Source organism: Palaemon carinicauda, chromosome 42 (assembly GCF_036898095.1).
Source record: "Palaemon carinicauda isolate YSFRI2023 chromosome 42, ASM3689809v2, whole genome shotgun sequence".
NCBI lineage: Eukaryota > Metazoa > Arthropoda > Malacostraca > Decapoda > Palaemonidae > Palaemon > Palaemon carinicauda.
Window position 1 is genome coordinate 5,496,073 of NC_090766.1, and position 26,223 is coordinate 5,522,295.

At 44.6% G+C, this 26,223-nt stretch overlaps 1 protein-coding gene across 1 annotated transcript in view; it reads left to right on the top strand.

The window, feature by feature from the left end:
- LOC137633306 (beta-secretase 1-like) overlaps window positions 1–21,639 on the top strand; it is a 49,693-nt gene extending 28,054 nt beyond the window's left edge. Inside the window, exons 8-10 of the mRNA XM_068365528.1 lie at window positions 658–829; window positions 1,407–1,523; window positions 21,286–21,639. Coding sequence (XP_068221629.1) covers window positions 658–829; window positions 1,407–1,523; window positions 21,286–21,479 — 483 coding nt within the window. The 3' untranslated portion in view covers window positions 21,480–21,639. The remainder of the gene's footprint in view (window positions 1–657; window positions 830–1,406; window positions 1,524–21,285) is intronic.
- The last annotated feature ends 4,584 nt before the right edge of the window (window positions 21,640–26,223 follow it).

A 26,223-nucleotide genomic window follows, 5' to 3' on the forward strand; every position in this document is an offset into this window, starting at 1 on the left:
GTTTACATGTATATGCGGTATCTGGCCGATAGTTGGCGCTGGTGGGCACACCCGCAACCTTCATGGCGATCGCTCGCGAGTTTTTGGAATCTGTCGAGCCGTCGGAGACGTCAGCTATTATATATTCACCGGGTAAGTATATTCAAAAATTTATTTTATAATCAAAATATCATATTTACCAGTTAATGAAAAATCTTGGGGTTTGTAATTAATTAGGTCATTGACGAAAGTTAGGCAAAGACTTTCATTTTTTAAACACAGTAATAAATATCTTTGACATGGGATAAATCTGGGCTTTTAAATTGATCAGGTCATAGACAAAAGTTATGCAAAGACGTTAATCTGTTAAACACAATAATAAATACTTTTGATATTAGAATAATCAAATTTTACTATAAGTATTCACAAGGCCATTTCAAATACAGAAAGCTGAAATTCTTAAACATCGTTGCCCTAAGATTCTTCCTTATTGGGAGGTCCCTTGTCCATTGAATTAGCAACCCACATTATTATTATTATTATTATTATTATTATTATTATTATTATTATTATTACTTGCTAAGCTGCAACCCTAGGTGGAAAAGCAGGATGCTATAAGCACAGGGGCCCCAACAGGGAAAATAGCCCAGTGTTTTTATAGATTTTATTTATTTACAGGCATGGGATGCATTTCCAAACATAACCGTTCATCTGGCACACAGCAATACTTCAGCGTTTTCCATCACCATTCCACCTCAGTCATATCTACGTCCCGCTCCAGATGCCATGAATGATACAACTGACTGTTGGGTCCTTGGTATTGACGAATCTCAGACTGGAACTGTTTTGGGTAAGAGTGCCCTTGTCTGCTAAGTTGGTAGCCTCCTTGGGTTCTTCCTTACAAATGATATCTATGCTTAATATCGATAATATGATGTCTATAAGTATAGATAATGCTGTATCCTTTTTACTATCCTAATTATGAAATACAACAAAAGTTTGCTGGATGTAAGTTTGAAGTACCTATTTTCTTTAAAAGATCTAAATTTCCTTATCATTAAGTCATTTTATGTAATGAATGGGTGGATCATCCCTTAAGGGTTTAAGTTTAATTGCCATTCTGAACTTAATGCTAACATTTTAGAAGCTGTTCATTGTAAGATTTGATTCAGTTAGATTTTAAGTGTAGTCAGTGGTTAGTTTCATTTTTGGTAGCATAGATGTTTACATAGAGTTCAGATCCTTTGAAAGGATAATTTTATATTAATGATATTCTTTTAATTAACTTGGCTATGATTTACCACAGCATATGAACTTATGATGTATGTTAAATTGAAGTACAGTACAGTTATTTATAAAAATGGCAGTAATAAAATCTACCTGTATTAAATGACTGAATTTGATATCTTCGTTATTTATTTTACCAGGTGCTGTAATCTTGGAGGGTTTATGTGTAACCTTTGACCGTGGACGTAGTTTCATCGGATTCTCAAAATCATCCTGTGGTCCTCATGTTGTCCTCAGTGAAATTTACAATTCTTCAGGTAAGATATTTCTTGAAGATTATGCAAAAGAATTATGCAATTCTATTATTTACATACGTCACCTATTTTACTTTGTTTTCAATACTTATAGTATATGGATGATGAGGAGGATTTTAAGTGCCCTATAGTACTGTACTAATATATACATTTAAATCTCATATGAAAGAAAATGTTAGGGTACTTACTAGTTGCTTCGCCATTTTGGGCAATGACGGTTTCATCTGTAATGAAAATTTTTTATTTTAGATTTTTCTCCTTTTCTTAAAGTAATATAATGACTATTGAATTCGCTTGTTCATATTGCTTTGGGTTTTACATGTGACCGTACTAATAATCTGGAAATGATCCATAGTATGCTCTGTGCACAGGATGATGTGCATAGGTTAAGCATAAGTACACTACCTTATAATGACAGTATGAAACCCTACTTTATATAAGAAGCTCATGTGAGCAATATTTTATCTTTGCCATGTGGTCTGGAACTAAGCCCTACATTACTTTATAGCCAGCCGTTCATTGTTTTTAGTTCCTATGCAAAATGCAAACCCTCATCATTTAAATTAATTTACTCTTGCTGTTTGGCTACGACCAGAATTAAGGAAATCATGAGATTCTGGTAATATTGTATGGTTGCCAGGATCCCACCCATGCAGGGTAAGAGCAACTTAGTCAGCAGGACGCCTCACTTTACTCCTGGTTATCATTCCAGTCAGATGTCTGTCTTTAACCGATTTCCACGCTATGCTTTACTTTATGCTTTTTCATTTACAGTGCATTTGTGATTTTAAATATATCTCAAGTTGATATGAGAACTTGGCCTGGTCTTAAAGGTAGTCTTGGAGGCACTTTCATGAGCGAAATGTACTGGGTGTTGTGGTAAGCGATGCTTCTTTTTTCTTTTCTTTTACTTGTGATTTGTTCCGACACTAAATACAGCTAGTCCCAGGTACACTGAGGTGGAGCAGGGGGAATCTGACTATATCTTCTGGCAGGTTCTGGCCTGCATGAGGGCCGTTAATGGCCTGGACAATCCAGATGTTGCCCCTCAAGACGGCAAGAACACCATACTGGACCATCTCTATGGCACCCTGAGACCTCCCAAGGCCACTGCAGCTTTGCTCTGGTTTATGTGATTAAAAGTTACCAGAAAGAAGGCCTTTGCCCAAATAGCCGGCACTTCGAGCTCTCTTCGCGCCAGTGCTTCCTCAAAGTTTGCCAGACCTTCTTTCATCCGACTGAGGATGTACTACGAGGTGTCCAATGAGACCCTTTCTGCCTGCCATTGAAGCCCTGATAAGAGAGGTTTCTTTCAACAGGCTTTCTAGTCTCCCAGTCACCTTCTTCGCTGCGGATGCTCTGAACATGGAGAAAGTTGTAAAGTTTGTCATGCAGGCAACTTCGGGGCTGGATCTATGCTTGAGGTCAGTGGGACACCTGATTAAAACCAAGGATTGGTCCCAGGAGAGCACTAGGAAGTCAATGGCATCTTTCTTTTATCTGGGACCTGGACCGTAGAGTTTCTCGCTCATCAGGTAGTCAACCTGTGGACGAACCTGATTCTTAGCCAAAGTCCAGACCATGGTGGAGAAGGGAGCTCTCCAAGAGGTCTTCAATGAACCCCTAGGCTTCTTCAGTCGACTCTTTCTTGTGAAAACGGCATCTGGAGGCTGGAGACCCGTCAATCCACCTCTCAATTCTGAAAAAATTTGTTCTACAAACACCGTTCTGCACGGAGACTGCAGACGCAGTCAGACAAGCAGTAAGACCCCAGGACTTCATGTGCACACTAGAACTCGGGATGCGTACTTGCAGATCGCAGTCCATCCATCATCAAGGAAGTATCTAAGGATCATCCTTGACAACAGGCAATACAATTCAAGGTGCTGTGCTTCGGTCTTACAACAGCACTTCAGGTTTTCACAAGAGTTTTCACCTAAATGTCAACCTGGCCCCACAGGATTGGTATCCGTCTACTAAGATACCTGGACTACTGGCTGATTTTAGCTGACTTGGTGGCTACCCTTCTTCACCACTGAGACAAACTCCTTGAATTTTGCACGATCTGGCAATCGTGGTAAATCTCAAGGAATTATACTTTTTTCTATTACAGAGACTGGTATACCTAGGCATGATCATCGACACCAGCCCGCAGAAAGTCTGCCCATCAGACGACAGAATCCAGAGGCTGAGGAAGGTGGCAAGCCCCTTCCTTCAATGAGACGCTCTCCCGGCCAAGCGATGGTTACGTCTCATAGGTCACCTACTGTCCCTGGTCCGTCTAGTCCACAACAGCCCCTTCCTTCAATGAGACCCTTTCCCGGCCCGTGCGCGGACAGTGTGTCAAAAGACAGAGTGTCGAAGGACAGAGCATCGAAGGACAAAGTGTCGAATGGACAAAGCGTCGAACAGACAAAGTGTCGAACAGACAATGTGTTGAACAGACAATGTGTCGAAATTATAAAAATGATAAAATATAAATGATAAAAAGAGAGAGAATACAGTATCCATTTAACTAACGACCTAATTAACCTTAACTATATAATAATGTTTACATTGGTATATCCTTACATATAACTATATAACAATGATAAAATATAAATGATAAAAAGAGAAAGAATACAGTATCCATTTAACTAACGACCTAATTAACCTTTAACTATATAATAATGTTTACATTGGTATATCCTTAATATAACTTTATAACAATGTTTACAATGATATATCCTTACATATAACAATTCTTACATTGTTATATTCTTACATGCATATTCTAGAGAGAGATAGAGAGAATATATATACGGTATTCAGTCTGTTAGAGATTTCTCACCAGTTAACTTCCTTCGAGATTCAAGTTTCAATTTAAATTTCCATTCTACCTAACCTATAATAATGGAGATAATCAAGACTCAATAAGTTAATTGAGTCTTTTGATGATGAAACCGATGAAACATTAGGAGAATTTTTACAATATTTTGAAGTTACATGGCTTAGAATCATCCAGAGGGGAAGAAGAAGAAAGCCATTATATGAAATTGACTTGTGGTCAGTTCACGAGTGTGTTGCAAAAGATTTGCCTAGGACCAATAACTCCGTTGAAGGGTGGCATAATGCTTTTCATAGAAGAGTGAAGATTTGCCACCCAACAGAGGACAAACTTTTACGAAAACTTCGTATGGAGCAGGCCAGCACTGAAATGATTCTAGGACAAATTCAACAAGGCCGTGATGTAAAAAGAAAATACAAGAAATATGCTCTCCTTAACCTAAGACTAAAAAGTATTTGTTCCAACACGAATACTTACCTCAAACTACTTTCTTTGGAGTCACTTGTGATCTCCTCTCTATCGACCAAGGTTTTCGCGCCGTTACCCCCCTACTCCGTTCTCTACATAGGCCTACCCCCGCCGCCAAGGAATGCGCCCCGAGGGCAGGATCAGGGCAGGTCACTGCCTCTCTGGGTCATTCTCCCCATTAAGTTCCTTGGTCGCGAGGTGTTCACACCTCGCTCTCGTCTCTGTCGACCCTTTGTGCGCGTTTAGTGTTCCACGTGTTCCCAGCGTGGTGACTTGCGTTTTCACAGTGCGTTCTTCTCAAGTGTTACCGTGCGTTCACCCTGTGTGTGTCCCCAGTGTACTTAATAACTCCCTTAGTGTTGTGCCATTAGTGTGCGTACTATGGATCACGCTCGCCGTTGCCCTGGGCCTAGAGCCGGGAAGTCGTGTGGGGCTTTCCTCTCGAAGCCAGAGGTAGATCCTCACTCCCTTTGTTCCTCCTGTAGGGGGAAAGTTTGCTCCTCCGCGGACACGTGTCCGGAGTGCGTAGGTTGGGACGACATTCAGTGGGTACGCTACGGTACTAAAAAGAAGAAGTCATCGAAGCGCTCCCCCAGGAAGATTAGTGTCGTATCTCCGTTACCGTCGGCCAGTGATCGGTCCGACGAGGCCTCGGTTTCTCCGTCTCCTTCGCAGAGGAGAGGGCAAGAAGACTCTAGTGTTGTGGAAGGTCAAGGCGTTCTTCCCAGGGAACCCAGTGCGAGGGAAGAACCAAGGACGGGCCCCTCTAGGTCTAACGAAGGGCCCGGTAGTGCTTCGGGTGAGTCAGGCCTTGTGATGGGGGGCCACGCGTCCTCTGAGGACCCCTTATGGGGTAGTGCTGTAGTCTCGGAGTCCCCGCTGCCCTCGTGGGCTGGTGCGTCGGGCTCTTCCCCGCCAGGGGACAACCAAGCTAAAGTTCGCCGTCCTAGTAGCGATGCCTTTGGATGGAAGCTACCGAAGACACCGGGGAGGTCGCCGGTGAGAATGGACGTGACCCTGGACCCCTGGCTCCCTAGCATGGAACGGTTGGACTCTTTTCCGACGATCCCCACGGCGGTCCCCGATGACTTTCTCCAACCCTCGATCTTGGGCACCCAGCGTCGGAAGAAATCCCCCGCGGGCCACGCAAACAGCCGTTACGCGGGGAACGTGGCGTCGTCGGGCTCGTCGGAGGTTGATTCGTCTTCCGAAGAAGAAGTCAGGGTGAAGCGTCGCAGGCGAAGGGAGCTGTCCGAGAGCGAGCATTCACGCTCTAGGTCACGGTCGCGATTTAGCAGAAAGCGCTCCCGCTCCCAGTCTCGTAAGTATAAGAGAAGTGTTTCTCCCGTGGGCGCCTGGGTCTACGTGCCTTCGGGGGAGTCCAAGACACTTCATTCACCAGACCATCGGTCCAGCGAACGTGCGACTAGGCTGCCGTCCACTATGCACAGCCTCGAACCGCGCGATCTGGCACGCAGAAAAGACCTCTCGAAGAGGCATAAGTCCTCGAAGCCTCCGGTTCACCCCGCCCAGCGGGGGGAAACGCGCTTCTTAGCAGGCAGCCTGGCCGAACCAGCCCAGCTGGTGCGGCTATTGAGTAGAAAGGAACGGTTCCCGTTGTCGGGTCAGCCCACCGGGACCGTGACATCTGCTCCCAGAGCCTTAGGGCAACCGAGAGCCCTCACTGAGCCGGCGGTACCCGCCTTGTCCCGGGATCCGGAGACGAGCTCGCCCGCTTATGGAGCTCACTACCGGTACAGGACTGCCCCCCTGGACCCAAGAGCTAGACGGCTGGTCTGCCTTGCCAGCAACCTGGCTCCCCCACTCCAGGCCGAAGCCTCGGCTGACGGAGGAGAAGCTTCCCCGACGGAGGACTCCGCCTATAGAAGAGAAGTGGGACTCATCAGAAGGCAGCATGGGATTACGGAACCCTCGGCTCCGGGGGGTGATTCCTGGAGGTCAAGCCTCCTGAGGATTACACATCACGTCGCCCTTCCGAAGTCTTCCCTGGCCCTTCCTCTTGCCCCAGACCTAGTACTAGGGCAAGAGTACATAGACAACTTGGTGGCCAGCAATGCCGAGGCCCCCAAGTCCCAGAGTGCCTCGAAACTGCTCCAGGGCCTCAGATCTCAGGGAAAAGTGTATATTCCGGAAGGGCGTCGCCCAGGCCCCTGTAGAGTGGACCCGGCCTTGGACGTCCTAGGTCAGGGCGGCTCAGACGAAAGGGCCGCTTCAGCCCCAGTTTGCTTCTCCTACGGAGGCCGCCATGATGGAGGAGATGTCGCGGGACCTAGTCAACGTCTCCTCGTGGCTGGACTGGTGGGCCTCCACGTTAGTAAACGTCCAAGCCTCCGTCGACCCCGAAGATCCTGACCAGCAAAGCCTCCTGAGGGACCTTCTCACCTCCGGGGGGAAAACGCTTAAGTTCCTCTCATATCAGGCACTCGCCCTTACGGCCAACTGGGTCCTCCGTAAACGAGAAACGGTCCTGGCCAAGTTATCTAGGAAGATCCAAGACAGAGAGGCCCGGGCCGTACGTGGCCTTCCCTTGTGGGGTGAGTCGCTGTTCCCAATGAAAACTTGAGACCCTGATGGAGAAAGTGTCAAAGAGGAAGGAGCCCAACGTCCCCAGACCTGTGTCGTCTAAGAGACCTCCCTACAGGAGGGCCGCCGCAGATAGCGCCGTGACATCTCAGGCCTCCCCCAGCACTTCGAGGAGAGAAGCCCCCTCTTCCTCCTGGGCAACAACTCCTCAACCCTCCCGCAGAGGAGCACCAACTTCGTCTAGCTCCTTCAGGTCGGGTTACTCCGCCTCTAGGAGAGGCAGGTCAGGCCGCCCCTCTAGAAGAAGGTAGAGGGAGAGGCCCCCTACTCCCGCCCAAGCCTCGGGTTGGGGGATGCCTCGGACCACATTGGCAAGCATGGAAGGCCCAAGGAGCGGATCCTTGGACAGTGTCCGTCCTGAAGGAGGGCTACAGGCTTCCCTTCCTAGCGGATCCTCCCCCTCTTATTCCAGCTAGCCAGACAGAATGGTTGGCCCCCAGGGACCCAATGAAGAGGGCCGCCCTTCAAGAGGAGATTTCCTCCATGTTGGAGAAGGGTGCCATGGAAGAGGTCCTTCTCCCAGGCCCAGGCTTCTACAGCCGCCTGTTTCTGGTAGAGAAAGCAACGGGGGGGTGGAGACCCGTGATAGACCTGTCAGCCCTCAACAAGTTCGTAAAGAAGACGGACTTCAAGATGGACACCCCAAAATCCGTCCTGCTGTCCTTAAGGGAGAAAGATTATATGATGACTGTCGACCTCAAGGACGCATACTTCCAGATCCCTGTCCACCCATCGAGTCGGAAGTTCCTCCGGGTAAAATGGGGTCCCCAGATCCTGCAGTTCAAGACCCTTTGCTTCGGCCTGTCGACGGCCCCTCAAGTGTTCACGAGGGTCTTCGCGACGGTCTCCGTGTGGGCTCACGAACGGGGTATCCGCCTCATCAGGTACCTGGACGACTGGTTGCTCCTTTCCACCTCAAGGGCCCTCTTGGAGGAACAAGGGAGAAGCCTCCTCCAGTTTTGCAGGAATCTGGGGATTGTAATCAATCTGAAGAAGTCGAACTTAACCCCATCCAACAGAATGGGCTACTTGGGGATGACGTTGGATACCGTGCAGGGGAAAGTTTTCCCCTCGCAGGACAGGATACGGAACCTCAAGCACATCATTCAGCCGTTCCTGTCAGAACACTCCAGGAGGGCTGGAGATTGGCAGAGACTGATAGGTCACCTAGTCTCATTGGAGAAACTGGTTCCCCAAGGGAGGATGAGGCTCAGACCCATTCAATGGAACCTCAAGAGCCTCTGGTCCCAGACGGACTGGCAGAAAACGTTAATTCCAGTCCTTCCGGACTCGAGAACCTCCCTGGAATGGTGGCACTGCCAGTCGAACTCCCTCAAGGGGATGCCCCTCGGGTCCAGTCCCCCCGAGTACCTCCTGTTCACAGACGCCTCCAACCAAGGGTGGGGAGCCCACCTTCTAGAAGAGACGGCACGGGGTACCTGGTCGGAAAGGGAAAAGCGTCTACACATCAATGTCCTAGAACTAAGAGCGGTTCAGAAGGCGTGTCTTCACTTTGCAAGTCGTCTAAGGGGAAACACCGTGGAGTTAATGTGCGACAACGCCACGGTAGTGGCCTACATAAAGAAACAAGGGGGCATGAGATCGAAGGAGCTGTGCGACCTCGCCATAGACATCCTGAATTGGGCAGACGAACAGCAAGTGGTGCTGCTGGCGAGGTTCTTTCCCGGGAAGAAGAACGTTCTGGCCGACGGCCTCAGCAGAATGGGTCAAATAGTGGGGACAGAGTGGTCTCTACACCCAGAAGTAGCCAGACTCATCATTCAACGTTGGGGATCCCCGGTGATGGACCTCTTTGCAACAAAGCTCAATGCCCAACTTCCGGTCTATTGCTCCCCAGTCCCAGACCAGAATGCAGCCCTAGAAGACGCCTTCCAGCACAAGTGGGACAACCTGGATGTGTACGCTTTCCCCCCCTTCACGTTGATAAGACAGGTGCTCAACAGAGTAAGGGCCGCCCGAAACCTAAAGATGACTTTGGTAGCGCCCTGGTGGCCGGAGAGAGAGTAGTTCGCGGACCTAAAGGACCTAGCGAGCCAACCACCTTGGCCTCTGCCCGCCAGGTCAGACCTCCTGCACCAACCGCACTTCTTCAAGCTCCACGACAACCCTCTCTCTCTTCGCCTTCACGCCTGGAGACTATCGAGCGGCTCCTGAAGAAGGAGGGGTACTCCGCCACCACAGCTAAGAGAATGTCCCTATACCTGAGGAGATCCTCGACCACGGTATACCAGGTGAAGTGGGCCTCCTTCACGAAGTGGTGCTCGGAGAAACATATTAGACCTCTTAAAGCTTCGGTCCCGGACATAGCAGACTTTCTGGTGTATCTTAGAGATAAAGTGGGAATGTCAATTCCAGCCATAAAAGGAGTTCGAGCCGCCTTAGGCCAAGTCTTCCTCCTGAAGGGCATCGACCTGGGGGCCTCGAGACACATAGCGATGCTAATCAAGAGTTTTGAGCAATCCTGCCCCCCTCAAGCGAGTAGAGTGCCCCGGTGGGACTTAGCCAAGGTCTTGAAGATGCTGAGTCGTCCTCCCTTTGAACCCCTGAAAGATATCGGAGACAAGGATCTCACCCTCAAGACCGTTTTCTTGCTAGCCTTAGCTTCCGCTAAGAGAGTGGGAGAGATCCATGGTCTGTCTTACGACGTTTCTCACTCCAAAGGGTGGAAAGAAGTATCCTTCAGGTTCGTGCCTTCCTTTGTGGCTAAGACTCAGAACCCAGCAGTCTGGGACCCGAGGTTTGAGGGTTTCTCAATTCCTGCCATTCCCAAGACAGGCATTACGGAAGATTTGAGGTTATGCCCAGTACGGACGCTCAGGAAATACCTGGGAAGGACAGCTCATCTCCGACCAGGCATCAAAAACCTCTTCGTTTCCACAGGTGTTGATAGGAAGCAAGTTTCCAAAAACACCATTTCCTTCTGGCTGAGACAAGTCATCGCTAGAACCTATGAAGAGGATAAAATGGCAGTGCCAGGCACTCCCCGGCCCCATGACATCAGGGGTCTGAGCACCTCCTTGGCCTTTGAGAGAAACATGGCAGTGGGGCAGATCCTGCAGGCAGGCACTTGGTCGAACCAGTCAACCTTTACTGCCCACTACCTCAAGGATTATTCAAGGAAATCCTTGGACGGGTTCTCCATTGGGACAGTCATTGCCGCCCTCCAAGCAGTGTAGCGGTGAGGCCAGAGGATGTCCCCAACGATGAACACATTCTTCGCGACTACACTTCGAAGGAAATCGTCAGAAGAATTTTTCAAGAGGTGAGTCTTAGATAATAGCGTAAGGTTGCGCAGTTACCCTCACTCCCGCACTCTGATAGGCCCCCGCATTCCATAGCCCTCTAGGCCCTACGTGCCAAGTCAAGTGTCAGAATAGCACTCCCGCCTCCTAAAGTATAAGTCTCCAAAGAAAGTAGTTCGAGGTAAGTATTCATGTTGGAACAAATCAAAAATTTTAAGTAATTTTTATTTTTTCCTAACATACTTACCGAGAACTACTTTCGGGTAATGGCCCTCCCTTCCTTCCCCGAGTGCCATCCTTCCATTGCCAGGTTGGGCTAATACAATGAACTTAATGAGGAGAATGACCCCGCGAGGCAGTGACCTGCCCTGATCCTGCCCTCGGGGCGCATTCCTTGGCGGCGGGGGTAGGCCTATGTAGAGAACGGAGTAGGGGGGTAACGGCGCGAAAACCTTGGTCGATAGAGAGGAGATCACAAGTGACTCCAAAGAAAGTAGTTCTCGGTAAGTATGTTAGGAAAAATAAAAATTACTTAGAATTTTTTATACATATGACGTCAATGATGGGTTACAATATCTTCGAGCCATCGCTCACAATCTTTAAATAAATATTGCTACAAGTTTTTTTAATACATTAATACATTTGTATTTTCCTATTTTATGTCTTCTCATAAATAAATTTTTATTGCTTATATTGATGTATGATGTATATTTATGATCCTATATCCATTTTATTTTTTTAAAAGCGCTGAATGACCTTGTAATCCCAGTGCTTGGCGTAAGCCTAAATTGGATAATCAACTCAAAAAACATTTATAACTCCTTGTAACTCTCTATCTTCTGAATGACCTTCAAGTCCCATTGCTTGACGTAAGCCTAAAATCAATAATCAAATCCAATCTCTCTCTCTTTTTTTAACTTTTATCCATTCTACACTTTGTCCATTCGACACTTTGTCCATTCTACACTTTGTCCATTCGGCACTTTGTCCTTCAGCACGAGGACTCTCCTGATACTCTGGTACATAGGACCGAGCAGCAGACGGACTCGAAATGGTGGGTTGCAGACGGGAATCTTCGCCAATGAGTCAATCTTCTCATCTCCCCCCCCCCCTCCCCCCAAATTGATGCTCTATTGAGATGCATCAAAAGAAGGGTTGGGCCCCACATGCTGCACCACACAGTCTCTGGGCTCTGGTCGGAGTATAAAAGGTACCATAACATAAATCTCCTACAGATGAGGTCAGCCTTCCTAGCCCTACAACAGTTCCAATAGTTCCTGGCGGGTCACTCGGGGGTGTTGACAAGTGACAATACCACTGTGGTAGCTTATGTAAACGAACAAGGTGGTACCTTTTCGCAGCCTCTTTGCCATCTAGCTGTGGAGATGCTAATATGTGCAGAAAACCACTCCGTGTCCCTATCAGCTTGCTTTATTCCGAGCAAAAGGAATGTGCTCGCGGACATTCTGAGCAGAACGACTCATATAGTGGGTTCCGAGTGGTTTTTAAATCATCTAGTAGCCAAAAAAGTCACAACTTTGTGGGATTTCCGACAAGGGATCTGTTCACAATGTCCCAAAACAAGAGGTTCCTGCTCTACTGTTCACCAGTCCTGGATCCTCAGGCTCTCTGGCAAGATGCATTCCAGCATTATCGACGTTTACGCCTTTCTGCCTGTTGAATAGGGTGCTTAACAAGGCAAAGTCATCCACAAATCTAGCAATGACCCAGCTCCGCTATGTCATCATTCGGAATGGTTCCTGGACCTTCTTCAGCTGCTGACGGAGGTCCCAAGAGAACTCCCTCCCAGAAACGATCTACTCAGATGACGACATGTGAACATCTACCACAAAGCAGTAGAATCCCTATGGCTTCATGCCTGGATACTATCCAGAATCTCCTCTCACAGAGAGGCTTTTTGCGACAAGATGCGAAGAGCATGTCTGGATACCTCTGGAAGATCTTCAGCAGACATTTACCAAGCCAAGTGGACTGTCTTCTGTGGTTGGTGTCATGGAAGGGGTATCTCTCCCCTCGATGCCTCTATTCTAACAATAGCGGAGGTTCTTGTATACCATTGGGAGGAAAAACTCCTTGGTCTCAGCGGTGAAAGGCTACCGCTTGGCCTTGAGCCTCGCCTTTAGGCTGAAAGGAGTTAACTTTTCCTCTTCATTGGAGTTGTCTCTCCTCATACTGAGTTTCGAGCTTACTTGCTCTGTCGGAAGCTAGACCACCTCGGTAGTGTAGGTACATGAAAAGACACATTTCCCATGTACCAGTATTGTCATGATTATCATTATTGTATGTACCATTTACTGCATTATCATGATTACCATTATTGTACTGTATTATGTACTTTCAACCATTATTTCAGATGTTGCATATCATTAGATTAACTCCTGTAATGTCATTGATATGATATGGCAACATTGAGTCAGCATTGGCAACACTCATCTGTTGTGTTGCCATGATGCAGTCTGTTCGTCTTCGTCCCCTTAGCTGATAAGTTATCTTTCCTCGTGTCCCACGTATCTTGTGTATTTACTCTAATAGACATTGAGAACCTACTTTTCTAAGTTGTATCCTTGCCCCACCAATTAAGGTTAAGGAAGTTATCAACACGTACATGGCGCAGTGAACTTACAGTGTCGTATTATGAGAACTTTTTTAAGACGTGGACAACGGGAACCAGCCGACGCCATTAATGGACTCAGTTCAAATGTGAATTCGTTGTAATTTGATTTACTCATATTTCATGTGCAGTGTAGTGATGGAAGTTAACAGTGAAGTGTTGTGCAGTGCATTGTGCTTTTATGGTGCTCTCTTTTTTACGTCCCAGTGTTTTTGCTGTGCTATTTCAAGAAGCAAGCAAATAGTCTGTTGGGACTCTGTCGGAGCATGCGTGACCACATCCGGTCTCATTCATAGTCACGGGGTGACTGCCTGAGTGCCTGAGGCAGAGTTGCTTGCTGCTCCCCTCAACTTGGAGTCGCTGGCGGACGTATTCATGCACATGCGCACACACTTGCTTGCCTTAAACTTTTCTTATTATTAGTGTTTTAAAACAGTCCGTGTTGTTTTTATAACTTTGTTGGAACTGTATTTTTACCCACTGCACATCGAAAGTAATAATGGCCTCGAATGATATACTTGCTGAACAGTTAGAAGAGCCCACAGAAGAGGGACCATTCAGCGATGTGGGTGCCCACAGTGTCGATGCCGCCCACGCCCACAGTGTTGGGGGAGTGTTGGAGAGAGCTCCCCACCACTCTTGAGTCCCCACTACTACCCCCCGTCTGCCTCTCAAGCTACCGGGACTGATTTCCTCGCTTTAATTCGTTTTTTAGAGGAATCTCGCTTGTATGAGGATGAAAGAAGAAGAAGGGAAGACGAAGCAAGAAGACAAGAAAGACAACGTGAAGAAGAAAGAAGAAGGGAACAAGAAGCAATTCGCCTAAGAGAGGATGATCTTAGAAGAGAAGAAGAAAATGCAAGATTTACAGCTCTCATTCAAACTCTTGCCCCGATCATCCATTCTCATCCAGGCAACCATACACCTGGCACAGAGGTGAATTCTAACTCCAATCAACCCGCTCTTCCACCTCCACAGAAGGCAACAGCCCAAACGCCACCCCCACTGAAGGCAGATGCAACATTCCAAATGTTCAGGGAATGGAGACGCCGGTGGGATGACTACGCTGTTATGGTGGATCTTTCTAAGCTTCCACGTGAAAAACAAATGATCCAGATGAGGATGTGTTTAACCCTTGAAACACAGCGTGTTTTAGAACACACACTGCAGATTTCTCCCTCTACAGATAAGTCAGTAGACGAAGTCCTGGATGCTCTACAGTTGCACATTAAGGAACTAAGGAATGAAGTCCTTCGCCGAAGAGAGTTGCTCAGCTGTAAGCAAATGGAAGGAGAATCTTTTGCTGATTTCTACGTGAGACTTCGAAGCATCGCAGAAGAAGTTGATTTGTGCCCAGGTAATGCCGCTGCATGTGAAGAGACCCAGCTGAAAATGATTATCTTGATGGGCATTCGAGATGCAGAGTTGGTTCAGAAGTTGATTGCCTTGGACGCCAACTCTCCTCTTCAAGATTTTGTCACAACCTGTCGATCATATGAGGCAGCTAAAACTGCAACTTCTGCCATACGTGGCCCACCCAGCCAGTTGTGTGCCGTTTCAGAATACAGGAGAAGCAAGAAATCAAGCGGGAAACCTCCACCTTCGCCGAAGTCCTCTAAGTCTGCCGTTTTATGCCAGTATTGTGCCCGTCAGCACGAACCTGATAAATGCCCTGCTGCCAACAGTACTTGCAAAAACTGTGACCGTGTTGGCCATTGGTCCAGGACGTTGAAGTGTCCTGCCAGCAAAGTCCAGTGCCGTCATTGTCACCGTATTGGACACTTCGATAAATGCTGCATGGATAACAAGAAAAATGGTTATCGAGACAGATCTTCAAGCAACAGTGGTGCCTCTGCAGTCCCCAACAAGCAACAAGATTCACGGACCAGCTGTCGTCGCTTAGGATCACCTTCCACCGTCTCCAAGACGCCCAAACCTATCTGTGTCATCTTGTCATCTGGCGATGTTAACTCTCGCATCAAGATGCTACCTGACACAGGTGCCGACGTCACCGTTATCGGACAGCAACACTTAGACACCATGGGTATCTCCAAGAGCAGCTTGCAACCACCTCCGCTGAATGTGACGTTCACAGCGGATGGATCTCCGATGTCACCTGCTTTGGGTATATTACAAGCTACCCTTACCTTAGGCAAGCGATCATGTCTTGCCAGGATTCAGGTTCACGAAAATGTGGAAGTTCCACTTTTATCCTATGGCCATTGCCAGGAACTGTCCATAATATCTCCAGACTTCCCCAAACCCATTTTAGAAGTCAAGCATGTCAATAGACGCAAGGAGCTGCCCATCTCAGCAACTACATCCCCTTCAGCAGCCAAGGAATACTTTCTTCGGGAATTTAAAGATGTGTTGGTCTCGAAAGAAGATTTGAAGACAGCTTCTCTCAAGCCTATGGCTGGTCCTCCCATGAGAATCCACCTAAAGGATCGTGCAGTGCCTTTCGCCATCCACACCCCAAGACAGATTCCATTTGCTTTCAAGGACCAAGTCAAAGAAGAGCTTGATTCTATGGTGGCCCAAGGGATAATCAAACCAGCTGGTGATGACCCTTCAGTTTGGTGCCACCCTCTTGTCGTCGTCGCCAAGAATGGAACAGGCGTACGTATCACCGTCGATCTAACAAAGCTGAACAGCCAAGTTTCTCGTCCAGCCCACCCTTCACCCACACCCTACACGGCTATTCGTAGTGTGGACCGGAAGTCTCGTTTCTTCACCACAGCTGATGCTCTTTACGGGTACTGGCAGATGGAACTGGCTGAAGAGGATCGTCACTTAACCACCTTTATTACGCCATATGGTCGGTTCATACATTGCAGAGGACCGATGGGCTTCGCAGCTACTGGAGATGCCTTCTGCCTGCGAGGTGATATGGCCCTTCAAGGTGTCCAAAACTGTGTTAAGGTGATAGACGACCTCCTTCTCTACGACGAAGACTACGTTACCCACCTTCAACGTATCCACGAAGTGCTCACCAGGTGCCGCAAGTTCGGGATCGCACTCAACAAGGACAAATTTGTGGTTGCTGCCCCATCTGTGAACTTCTGCGGATACACGCTCTCAGGAGACGGCATCTCGGCTGACCACCAGAAAGTCAGTGCGATCAAGGATTTTCCGACCCCTGCTAACCTGACGGACCTCAGATCGTTCATGGGATTGGTCAACCAGTTAGCAGAGTTTACGCCTGACATATCCGTTGCAGCCCAACCTCTACGCCCCCTGATGAGTCCCAAGAGAACATTTGTCTGGACTTCTGACCATGATGAAGCCTTTCAACGCGTCAAGTTAGCCCTCACCAGTCCACCAGTTCTCGCCCTCTTTGACCCAGACCTACCCGTCGTTCTTCAGACGGACGCTTCACGCCTCAATGGCATTGGATATGCTCTCCTGCAGGACCATGGCAATGGACACCTGCGTCTGGTTCAGTGTGGTTCTCGTTTTCTCGCCGATGCAGAGACACGTTATGCTACCATTGAGCTCGAGATGCTAGCCGTTGTCTGGGCAATGTCAAAGTGTAGGCTATACCTAGCTGGCCTACAGCACTTTTCTCTGATGACGGATCACCGACCCCTCATCCCTATTCTGAACAGTTATACACTGGATGCCATTGAGAACTCTCGTCTCCAGCGCCTCAAGGAGAAGATCTCGCCCTACATCTTTACAGCTGTGTGGCGTGCTGGGAAGTTGCTCTGTGTTTCAGACGCATTGTCTCGAGCCCCAGTCAGCCACCCCACACAGGAGGACGAAATCTCAGGTGCTTCTTCTGCTGCTCATCTTTGGACTGTTATAGCCATGAACACCGTTACTCTCTCAGACGAGTCTTCAGCTCAGGATGCCGACCGGATACTTCAGGATCTTCGTGACGCAGCGAGAACAGATCCTTCGTATACGCGTCTACTCAATTGTGTCACATCAGGATTCCCTCGCAACAGATATGACTTGCACAATTCTTTACTCCCATATTGGAAACTACGTGCAGATCTCTACGCCGATGGTGACCTCGTCCTGTATGGAGCAAGAGTTGTAGTTCCTGCCGCCCTTCGTCGCCGCACCTTGTCCCACTTGCATGACAGCCACAGGGGCGTGGAAGCAACCAAGCGTAGAGCGAGGCAGTCAGTTTTCTGGCCCGGTATCGATTCTGACATCGCCAATACAGTCGGAGCTTGTGAGGCATGTCAGACATTGCAGCCATCTCAGCAGCAGGAACCTCTACTGAATGACGACAATCCAACAAGACCTTTTGAGTCAGTTTCAGCTGACTTCTTTGTTGTTGCAGGGAAGTCTTTCTTAGTCGTCGTCGATCGCTTATCAGGATGGCCTGTTGTCGCCCCCTGCAAAGGTGATACTACTGCATCTAATACCATCAGGATCTTCTGCCGCTACTTCCGTGAAGTTGGTGTTCCTCTTCGCCTTAGGACAGATGGAGGGCCACAATTCACCAGCGCAGAGTTCAAGGATTTCATGAAGAGACGGGGAGTTCGACACATGGTAACCTCACCCCACTACCCACAATCGAATGGTCATGCCGAAGCCGCTGTGAAGTCAATTAAGCACCTCATACTGAAAACAACCCCGTCTGGTAACATCGATAATGAAGATTTTGACCGTGGATTACTGGAACTCAGGAATACTCCTAACTTTACAGGACGCTCCCCTGCCCAGATCCTGTATGGCCGTCCTCTCAGGTCATGTATTCCTGCCCATCCAAATGCATTCTCCAAGGAGTGGCAGGTCAAGACTGAAGACTGTGACCGCCGTGCTGCCGCCCGCTACGAGCAGGTAAAGACCCAGTATGACCAGCATGCCCACTCCCTGCCCAAGTTGAGCGTCGGACAGCAAGTTCGGATTCAAGACCCGACCTCTCATCGTTGGGACAAAGTTGGCATTGTCATGGGCCATGGAAAGTCAAGAGACTATCAAATTCGTCTCCCTAGTGGTCGTGTGTGGTGGCGTAATCGCCGATTTCTTCGTCCAGTGCCACCCACTATTAGTGACCCCTCTCTCCCTGTCCCAGTGGCCCCTTGCCAGGACCCAGAAAGAGAGTCCTTAGTCACCATTCCTCCAGTGAATCCACGTCGTTCCCAAAGACTCATAGAAAAGGAGTCCGCTCGAGAATGCACTACGAGCGTGAGGGGGAGGGAGGTGTAGGTACATGAAAAGACACATTTCACATGTACCAGTATTGTCATGATTATCATTATTGTATGTACCATTTACTGCATTATCATGATTACCATTATTGTACTGTATTATGTACTTTCAACCATTATTTCAGATGTTGCATATCATTAGATTAACTCCTGTAATGTCATTGATATGATATGGCAACATTGAGTCAGCATTGGCAACACTCATCTGTTGTGTTGCCATGATGCAGTCTGTTCGTCTTCGTCCCCTTAGCTGATAAGTTATCTTTCCTCGTGTCCCACGTATCTTGTGTATTTACTCTAATAGACATTGAGAACCTACTTTTCTAAGTTGTATCCTTGCCCCACCAATTAAGGTTAAGGAAGTTATCAACACGTACAGGTAGAATGTGGTTTGCATCGTTCGGTCCCTGATGGGTGCTCCTTACGAACCATTACACCAGGCATCAGATCATCACCTGACTTTGAAGATGGTTTTCCTGCTTGCATTGGCTTCGGCCAAGAGAGCCAGTGAACTGCATGGTCTTTCCTACGATGGTTCCCATTCAAGGGGATAGGGGGAGGTAATACTCGGCTTCGTCCCTGAGTTTGTCGCTAAGACTCAAAATCTGGGAGTAGCGGATCCCTGATTTGGAACCTTCCGGATTGGGAGTCTTCGTAATGTAACCAATGATCCAGATTAACTGTTATTTTTTCCAGTGAGGAATTTTAGGTACTACCTCAAAAGAATGGCAGCAGCTCGCCCCCGAGTGTCAGGACTCTTTGTCAGTATGAGGAAGGTCAAGAGGAGGATCACCAAGAACACAATCTCTACTTGGATTCGCAAGGTCATAGACTGAGCATTGAATCCCGATCCTTCTCTACAGATGAGACAACTCAGAGCCTTCAACGTTAAGGGCATAGGCATGTCCAAAGTGTTCAAGAAAAACTACTGTGACACAGGTCTTACAAGCCGGTGTGTGAAAGCATCAGACGTCCTTTACCACCCACTACCTGCAAGACGTGACCCACAGTAACATGGAGACGTTCTTCATTGGCCCTGTGGTAGCTGCACAACAAGTGGTTTAAATACCTCCTGCTCCTTGATGGATAAGTCTGCAGGTAAAATCATTTCCCTTGTGTAACCTGGTATAGAGAGATATACTTATGTCCTCATACCCCTGGCAAGGTGGGATTGTGTAACGTCTATGGTTGGTCCAAAGACTCCTACGTTTCTGAGAATTCTTACCTAGACTAGTCACACTGCTAGTATCACACAATCTCACAGACTGCTCAGGCTGCTAAAGCGTGCTAATGCACATAGTTTTGCGGGTCTAAAACCAACCTGTTGATTAGGACTTCCACCCGCCTAAAGCGTGAGTCATCCCTAATAAAAAGTAAGGTTTTGTATTTAGTGTTAGAACAAATGATATATTTAAAGTAATTTGTATTATTCCTAACGATATCCTTAATCTCTTCATACAAATTTGGCCAGCCATCACCTATCCCCTTGCAAGTCCTGCCTGCAATCAAAAGCGACGAGACAACACCGGTGTGTGTGTGTGTGAGCAGGGTAGCTGGTATTAGCCCCCCTACCCCTGCTAAGTAGCGGTTGGGTAGTTACACCTCGCTAAAAATCTTATGGCTAGTCTTCCATCTTTGCCGAAAGTACATCCCTGTTAAATAGGTTTGTATCGTTAGGAAAAATTCAAATTAAATTTGTCATTGTTCTGTCACTCTATACAAATCCTCACTATTTATAGGAGATATTGCTTTTGGCATAGATGAAAGTAATATCCCCTATAAATAGTTCCAGGTTTGTATCATTAGGAAAAATACAAGTTACTTCCAAATTTGTCATTTCTTATCGTTTGAGTGAAGGGTCTTTCACTGAGACTTGCTCCCACCTATGGATGACTTCTATTTAAATGACAAGGGTTAACTTCGCATGGGAACAAGCTACACATATAAAAATTATTTGTATTTGTCCTAGCAATACAAAACTGAGTCATTTAATCTATATGCATTTCTTAACGTTTGAGTGAAGGGTCAAACATACGCCCTGTCTTTCACTGAGACTTCCTCCCACCTATGGTTGACTTCTATTTAAATGACAAAGGTTAACTTCGCATAGGAACAAGCTACAAATTTTAGAAATAATTTGTATTTGTCTTAGCAATACAAACCTGAGGCATTTAATTCATATGCCTCATCCATCCCTCAAGTCTTTACCATGTGCAGCGGCGTCAATGACCTTAGATGTCAGGATGCCTGAAAACTTTAAATCATTCATTCATTACCATGTGCAGGTGAGGCAAGTCTCGCTGATTCAGCCACTCCTTCCCTGCTTGGGTGGGATCCTGGCAACCATACAATATTACCAGAATCCTACGATTTCCTTTAATTCTGGTAATAGCCAAACAGCAACAGAGTAAACCCATTTAAATGACTTACATTTGTATAGGTAGGAAAAATACATGTTATTTTTTAAATTTGTTTGTTTTTCATATATGCTGTGGTTTGTGAAACAATTTGCCACCCACAGCAAGCTGTCCTTATAGTAACAGAAGAATCTGTGAAATGAATGACATTGACCTAGAAGGCATAAGTTAATCACAACCCTTGATTAATAATGTTTGATGGAATCAAAGTAGTACTGTTTAGGATTAACCCATTGCTTCTGTCACCAATTAAATTAAAGTCAGAGTTTAGTAAATAAAGTCAGATTATCATTTAATCTAATTTTTGTTTAGATATATTCAGGGTAATTCTGAAGAGTCTACTGGCCCGTTAATAATAGGATCTTTTAATTTTGTTCTACCAACAGATTGGTCATCTTGTGTATACATGCCAACCATGATTGACGGATTAACCATCGCATCTTATGTGATGGGAGGCCTCCTCCTGTTACTGTCCCTTCCTCTGATATTTGCATCACTGCGTTGGACGTGGCAGTCTGTTATTAGACCCCAGCTGTACCCTGAAGTCCCTTTCTTGACATTAGATGAGCCAAATACATGATAATTTTAGTTTTATATATTTCAAAAGATATTTTTTTCTAACGATATTCTTTGTATCTGAGTTTTGTATGGGTGTTAGAAACCTACTTCACAGAATGTGGTGTGGGAAATATAGCTACTAACTCTGATGGCAATGCTCATGTTGAAGAAGGAGTTTCATTGAGTAACAAATTTCTTTAACGTTTGACTTGACGTAAAAATTGCACAGGTGTTTGCAGGAAGCTATTGTTATGACGACTCCTATTTAAAGAAATTATGCTAAAGATAGCAAGAAGGAAAGTGGGAAATTATTTTTGATCTTGGCTATAATTTATATTGTGCAATATGCCTTCTTTATTATTACTCATATTTCCATAATATTTGATGAAGTTACCCGGAGGTACCAGTCATAGAAACTCATTGTTGCACGGAAAGTGTTGATACTTAACCTAGATTCTTGTCGATGATATTTGCCATCGTTGTTGAGTGATATTAATGCTTAGGCCAAAGGTGGTTATGAAGAGGTGATGAGAATATTTTTGTTTTTAAAGAAATCAAGCTTTTGATGAGAAGGGAGCATAGGTAGTGTATTTATATGGATTGTCGTTATATGAAAGGGAATAGAAATTAATAATTCTTTGCTGACAGAGATGTGAGAGGAACCTGGACTTCAGTGGGCAAGAGTAGGAGACCGCTTTGTTATAAAATGGCTAATGATGACTGACAATGTTAAAGCATAGTAAAGAGCCGATTGTTACTAGTCAGAGAGAGAGGTAAGTATCCCTGGTATAGTTAATTTGTAGATATTGAGTACTATTTTGAGGCTTGCAGAATTTGCAAATCAGAAAACGTGAAAATTTTAGTGAAAAGACTTTTATTTTAACCCTTTTACCCCCAGGCTATTTGGAAATTTCCAACCCTTAACCCCCAGGGGTTATTTTTTTTCAAGCACATTTTGCAGTATATTTTTTTTAAATTGTTTTAACAGCCTTAATTTTCATCATAGAGAGGTCAAGTTGGTCTCATTCTCTTGGAAAATGCCTGAAGTTCTCAAAAAATTATCAAAAATATGCAAAAAAAAAATTTAAATAGCAGTTTTTTGCAAGGACGTACCGGTACGTCCATGGGGGTAAAGGGATGGGTTTTGTGAAACGTACCAGTACGTCCTTTGGGGGTAAAAGGGTTAAGGAATGAGGATGAATCATTCAATAGGTGCCATAGAAGAATGTTTAGCCATATATTTTGAACATTTTCAAAGGGTAAAGCCATGTAAAACGATACAATGTATGGGATTGAATTTCGGAAATGGTTGTGTACAGCATATCGGTAGCTATCATAAAATGAACACTTGAAGTTTTGTTTGTTTATGTTTGGTGCTTATGCATTTCATGTGATAAGGTATTAAATGTAATTTTGTAATCACTATTCTATAAGGCTAAATACAGTGTCTTATGATTGTGTTTAGAGGTCGACAAAGAATGTGCTGTACTGTACGGCTTATTTATATAAGCTTCAGGTACAAAAAGGAGAAAGGGTTACATTAAATGTGAATCAATGACAGAAACAAAATAGCACAAGTTACTCCCCAGAGATTGGGTATCGGATTAATCACTTGTATGTAATAAAAGAGCTTTCTGGATTGATTCGCTTAGTTTGTTAGAGAATCAATTAGGAGATAGAATAGAATTGAGATTTTTGCACTAAGTTGTCTTCGATATTTTCAACTAAATCTAGCGGATTGTGTACCACTCGTTGGCCTGAAGCCATTCCCATGGAAACTGCAACGCCCCCTTACACAGGCCCTTTTCTTGTGATCCAACGCAGTCCGAAAGCATTCCTATTAAACATTTGTGGCAAAGAAGACTGGGTCTCCATTGATCTTTGCCACTAATGTTTAGTAGGAATGCTTTCGGACTGCGTCGGATCACAAGGAAAGGGCCCGTGTAAGGGGACGTTGCAGTTTCCATGGGAAGGGCTTCAGGCCAACGAGTGGTACAATTGGTGTAAAATAAGATTATGGTCGAATCCTCTGGTAGACTTAATATGCGATAACTCAGTTTGTAACTTACCACCATTTTAATTTTCTTTATGTATTTCGTGGAATCGCTCGCTCGAAGAAATTGAGTCCGAATAGACTGAAGGGAATTGGGTTGCTGCCTTTTGTGATAATTGTCAAGAGTCTGCTACCGATGAGAATTTTGTGATGTTAAAAGAGAAATGCCTTATTATAATAATGATATAGTATGGTTGTTATAGCTTTATGTTGATTTTGCCAGTTGTGACTGCATAAAATTAAAAATTTCCTTGTTTATTTAGCTTCACTAGAAAAAACATTCAAATTAAAAATTGAAGCCATATGTCATTGCATAAAAGTACACATTAACTAGTTTATTTGGCCTCATTAGAATAGAATAAACATTCAAATAAAAAATTGAATCCAGTTGTCATTGCATAAAAGTACACATTTCCTAGTTTATTTGGCCTCATTAGAATAGACATCCAAATTAAAAATGGAATATTTTTTTTTTTTTCTGTACGACACTATACTCATAGCAGTACTTTTTTCCTCAAGTTGAAACATAGATCTGTTTAAAATGCCTATACTGAAGAATCTTACTTTGTACTCCTTCCAGCCTTGTTAAATCTTCACGTGAATGATCAATTCTTTCTTATAAAAACTGTTGGCTTTCAGTGCTTTGGTTACTAATAAACTACGTTATAGGATAGATGAGCTATAATCATTTAACTTATTTATGAAAATGTTTAATGTTTTCTTTTTTAAAGTATCGGTTGTGTGCATTTCTATTTCATCGTAATTGAAATACTGTACAGTAGTGTTCATTATCTTCCAAATTCTAAGTTACTTGAAGTTGGTCTAACCCCTGATATAAAACGAAGAATGAGTAGCCATTTGTTGGGTACATATGTTATAAACTTAACCCTTTTACCCCCAGGCTATTTGGAAATTTCCAACCCTTAACCCCCAGGGGTTAATTTTTTTCAAGCACATTTTGCAATTTATTTTTTTTTAAATTGCTCTAACAGCCTTAATTTTCGTCATAGAGAGGTCAGGTTGGTCTCATTCTCTTGGAAAATGCCTGAAGTTTCTCAAAAAATTATCAAATATGCAAAAAAAAAAATTTAAATGGCAGTTTTTTGCAAGAACGTACTAGTACGTCCATGGGGGTAAAAGGGTTAATTGTTTAAGATTTGTACGGGAATTCTTTTAAAACGGGTTTTAGTAAGCTCTTCACATTTCCCAATTTTATTATCATCATTATTGTTGTTTATCATCATTGTTGTTGTTATTATTATTATTAATATTATTATTATTATTTTGCAACCCATACCGTGGAAAATTATGGAGCTACTCTTTACTGTGCAATTGCTGGCATAAATAGCAATACAGTAGTTAAGAAATCTTATGTTTTGTGATTTTGTAGTCGCATGCATATCTGTAGTGCTTTATTTTTTAGTGAAGACTTTTTACAGAAAAGTACAATAATGAAATATTGTGTTTTGGTTAACTTCCGAGTCATCTCTTTATCCTTTTTTGTCAGTTATTGTTCTCCTAAGCATACAGTGCTGAAACAAATTAAAAATACTGTATCTATAATCATATCAAAGCCAAAATGAGTATGCTAGAATGGAAGTAAACAATAAAAAGATCTTGATATAAAAAAGCTTCAACTTTTTTTTCTCATAATCTGCAATCGCCTTTTCAATTACTGTATCTCATTTCTTAGTTCTATAGTAGTTCTGAAAGTCCTCCTTTTTGCCTTATCACTGCTATTACTAACATTTTTTTTTTAGGAGCCAAAATCAATAAAGTTAACAAAAATGTTTACCGAAAGATGTTTTCCAGGTCTTTCAAATTGTTTGACCAAATTTTTGTTGTATCACTAGGAAAACTATTTTTTTAATTTTTTTTTTTCAATTCCTAAATTGTTTGAGTTCTGAGGTAATCGAAATCCGAGGCATTACTGTACATTCAGCATCGAATGAAGTGCCAGACTTAACTTATTGAAAGTGCAAGTATAGGAGCTAGTCTTCTGAAGAAATCATTGGTAATTTTCCTGTTGTTTTTTTATACTGTATTCTAAGGTCCAGTTTTAGAAACTAATTTTAATTGTTCCGTATGAAGTATTTTTCAGTAAAGTTTTGAAGGCTCTCTTTAGTGTTTATGGTAATAACCCTTTTTATTGATAGATTGTTAAAAAGTAGGTCCCATACTCTATTTGTATAGTTGTTGTTATCCCTTTTACCCCCAGGCTCTTTGGAAATTTCCAACCCTTAACCCCCAAGAGGTTATTTTTTCCCAGCACATTTTGCAGTATATTTTTTTTAAATTGCTCTAACAGCCTTAATTTTTGTCATAGAGAGGTCAGGTTGGTCTCATTCTCTTGGAAAATGCCTGAATTTTTTCAAAAATTTATCAAAAATATGAAAAAAAAAAATTTTATAGCATTTTTTTGCAAGGACGTACCGGTACGTCCATGGGGGTAAAAGGATGGGTTTTGTGAAACGTACCAGTACGTCCTTTGGGGGTATAAGGGTTAATAAGAGAATGGCTGGTTACATTGTACTTCGATATATTATGATTGCAATTATATACAATATGATAAGCCATTGGTCTCTTCAGTTTGTTGCATTACCAGTTGTAGTTTCTCTTCCTTAAAAGTCCCTTGGCAGTCATTTGGCATTTTGTCTTAATTTTTGTATAAAGAAACATTCCAATGTATAGAGGAATTGACAAGAGCTGGAGG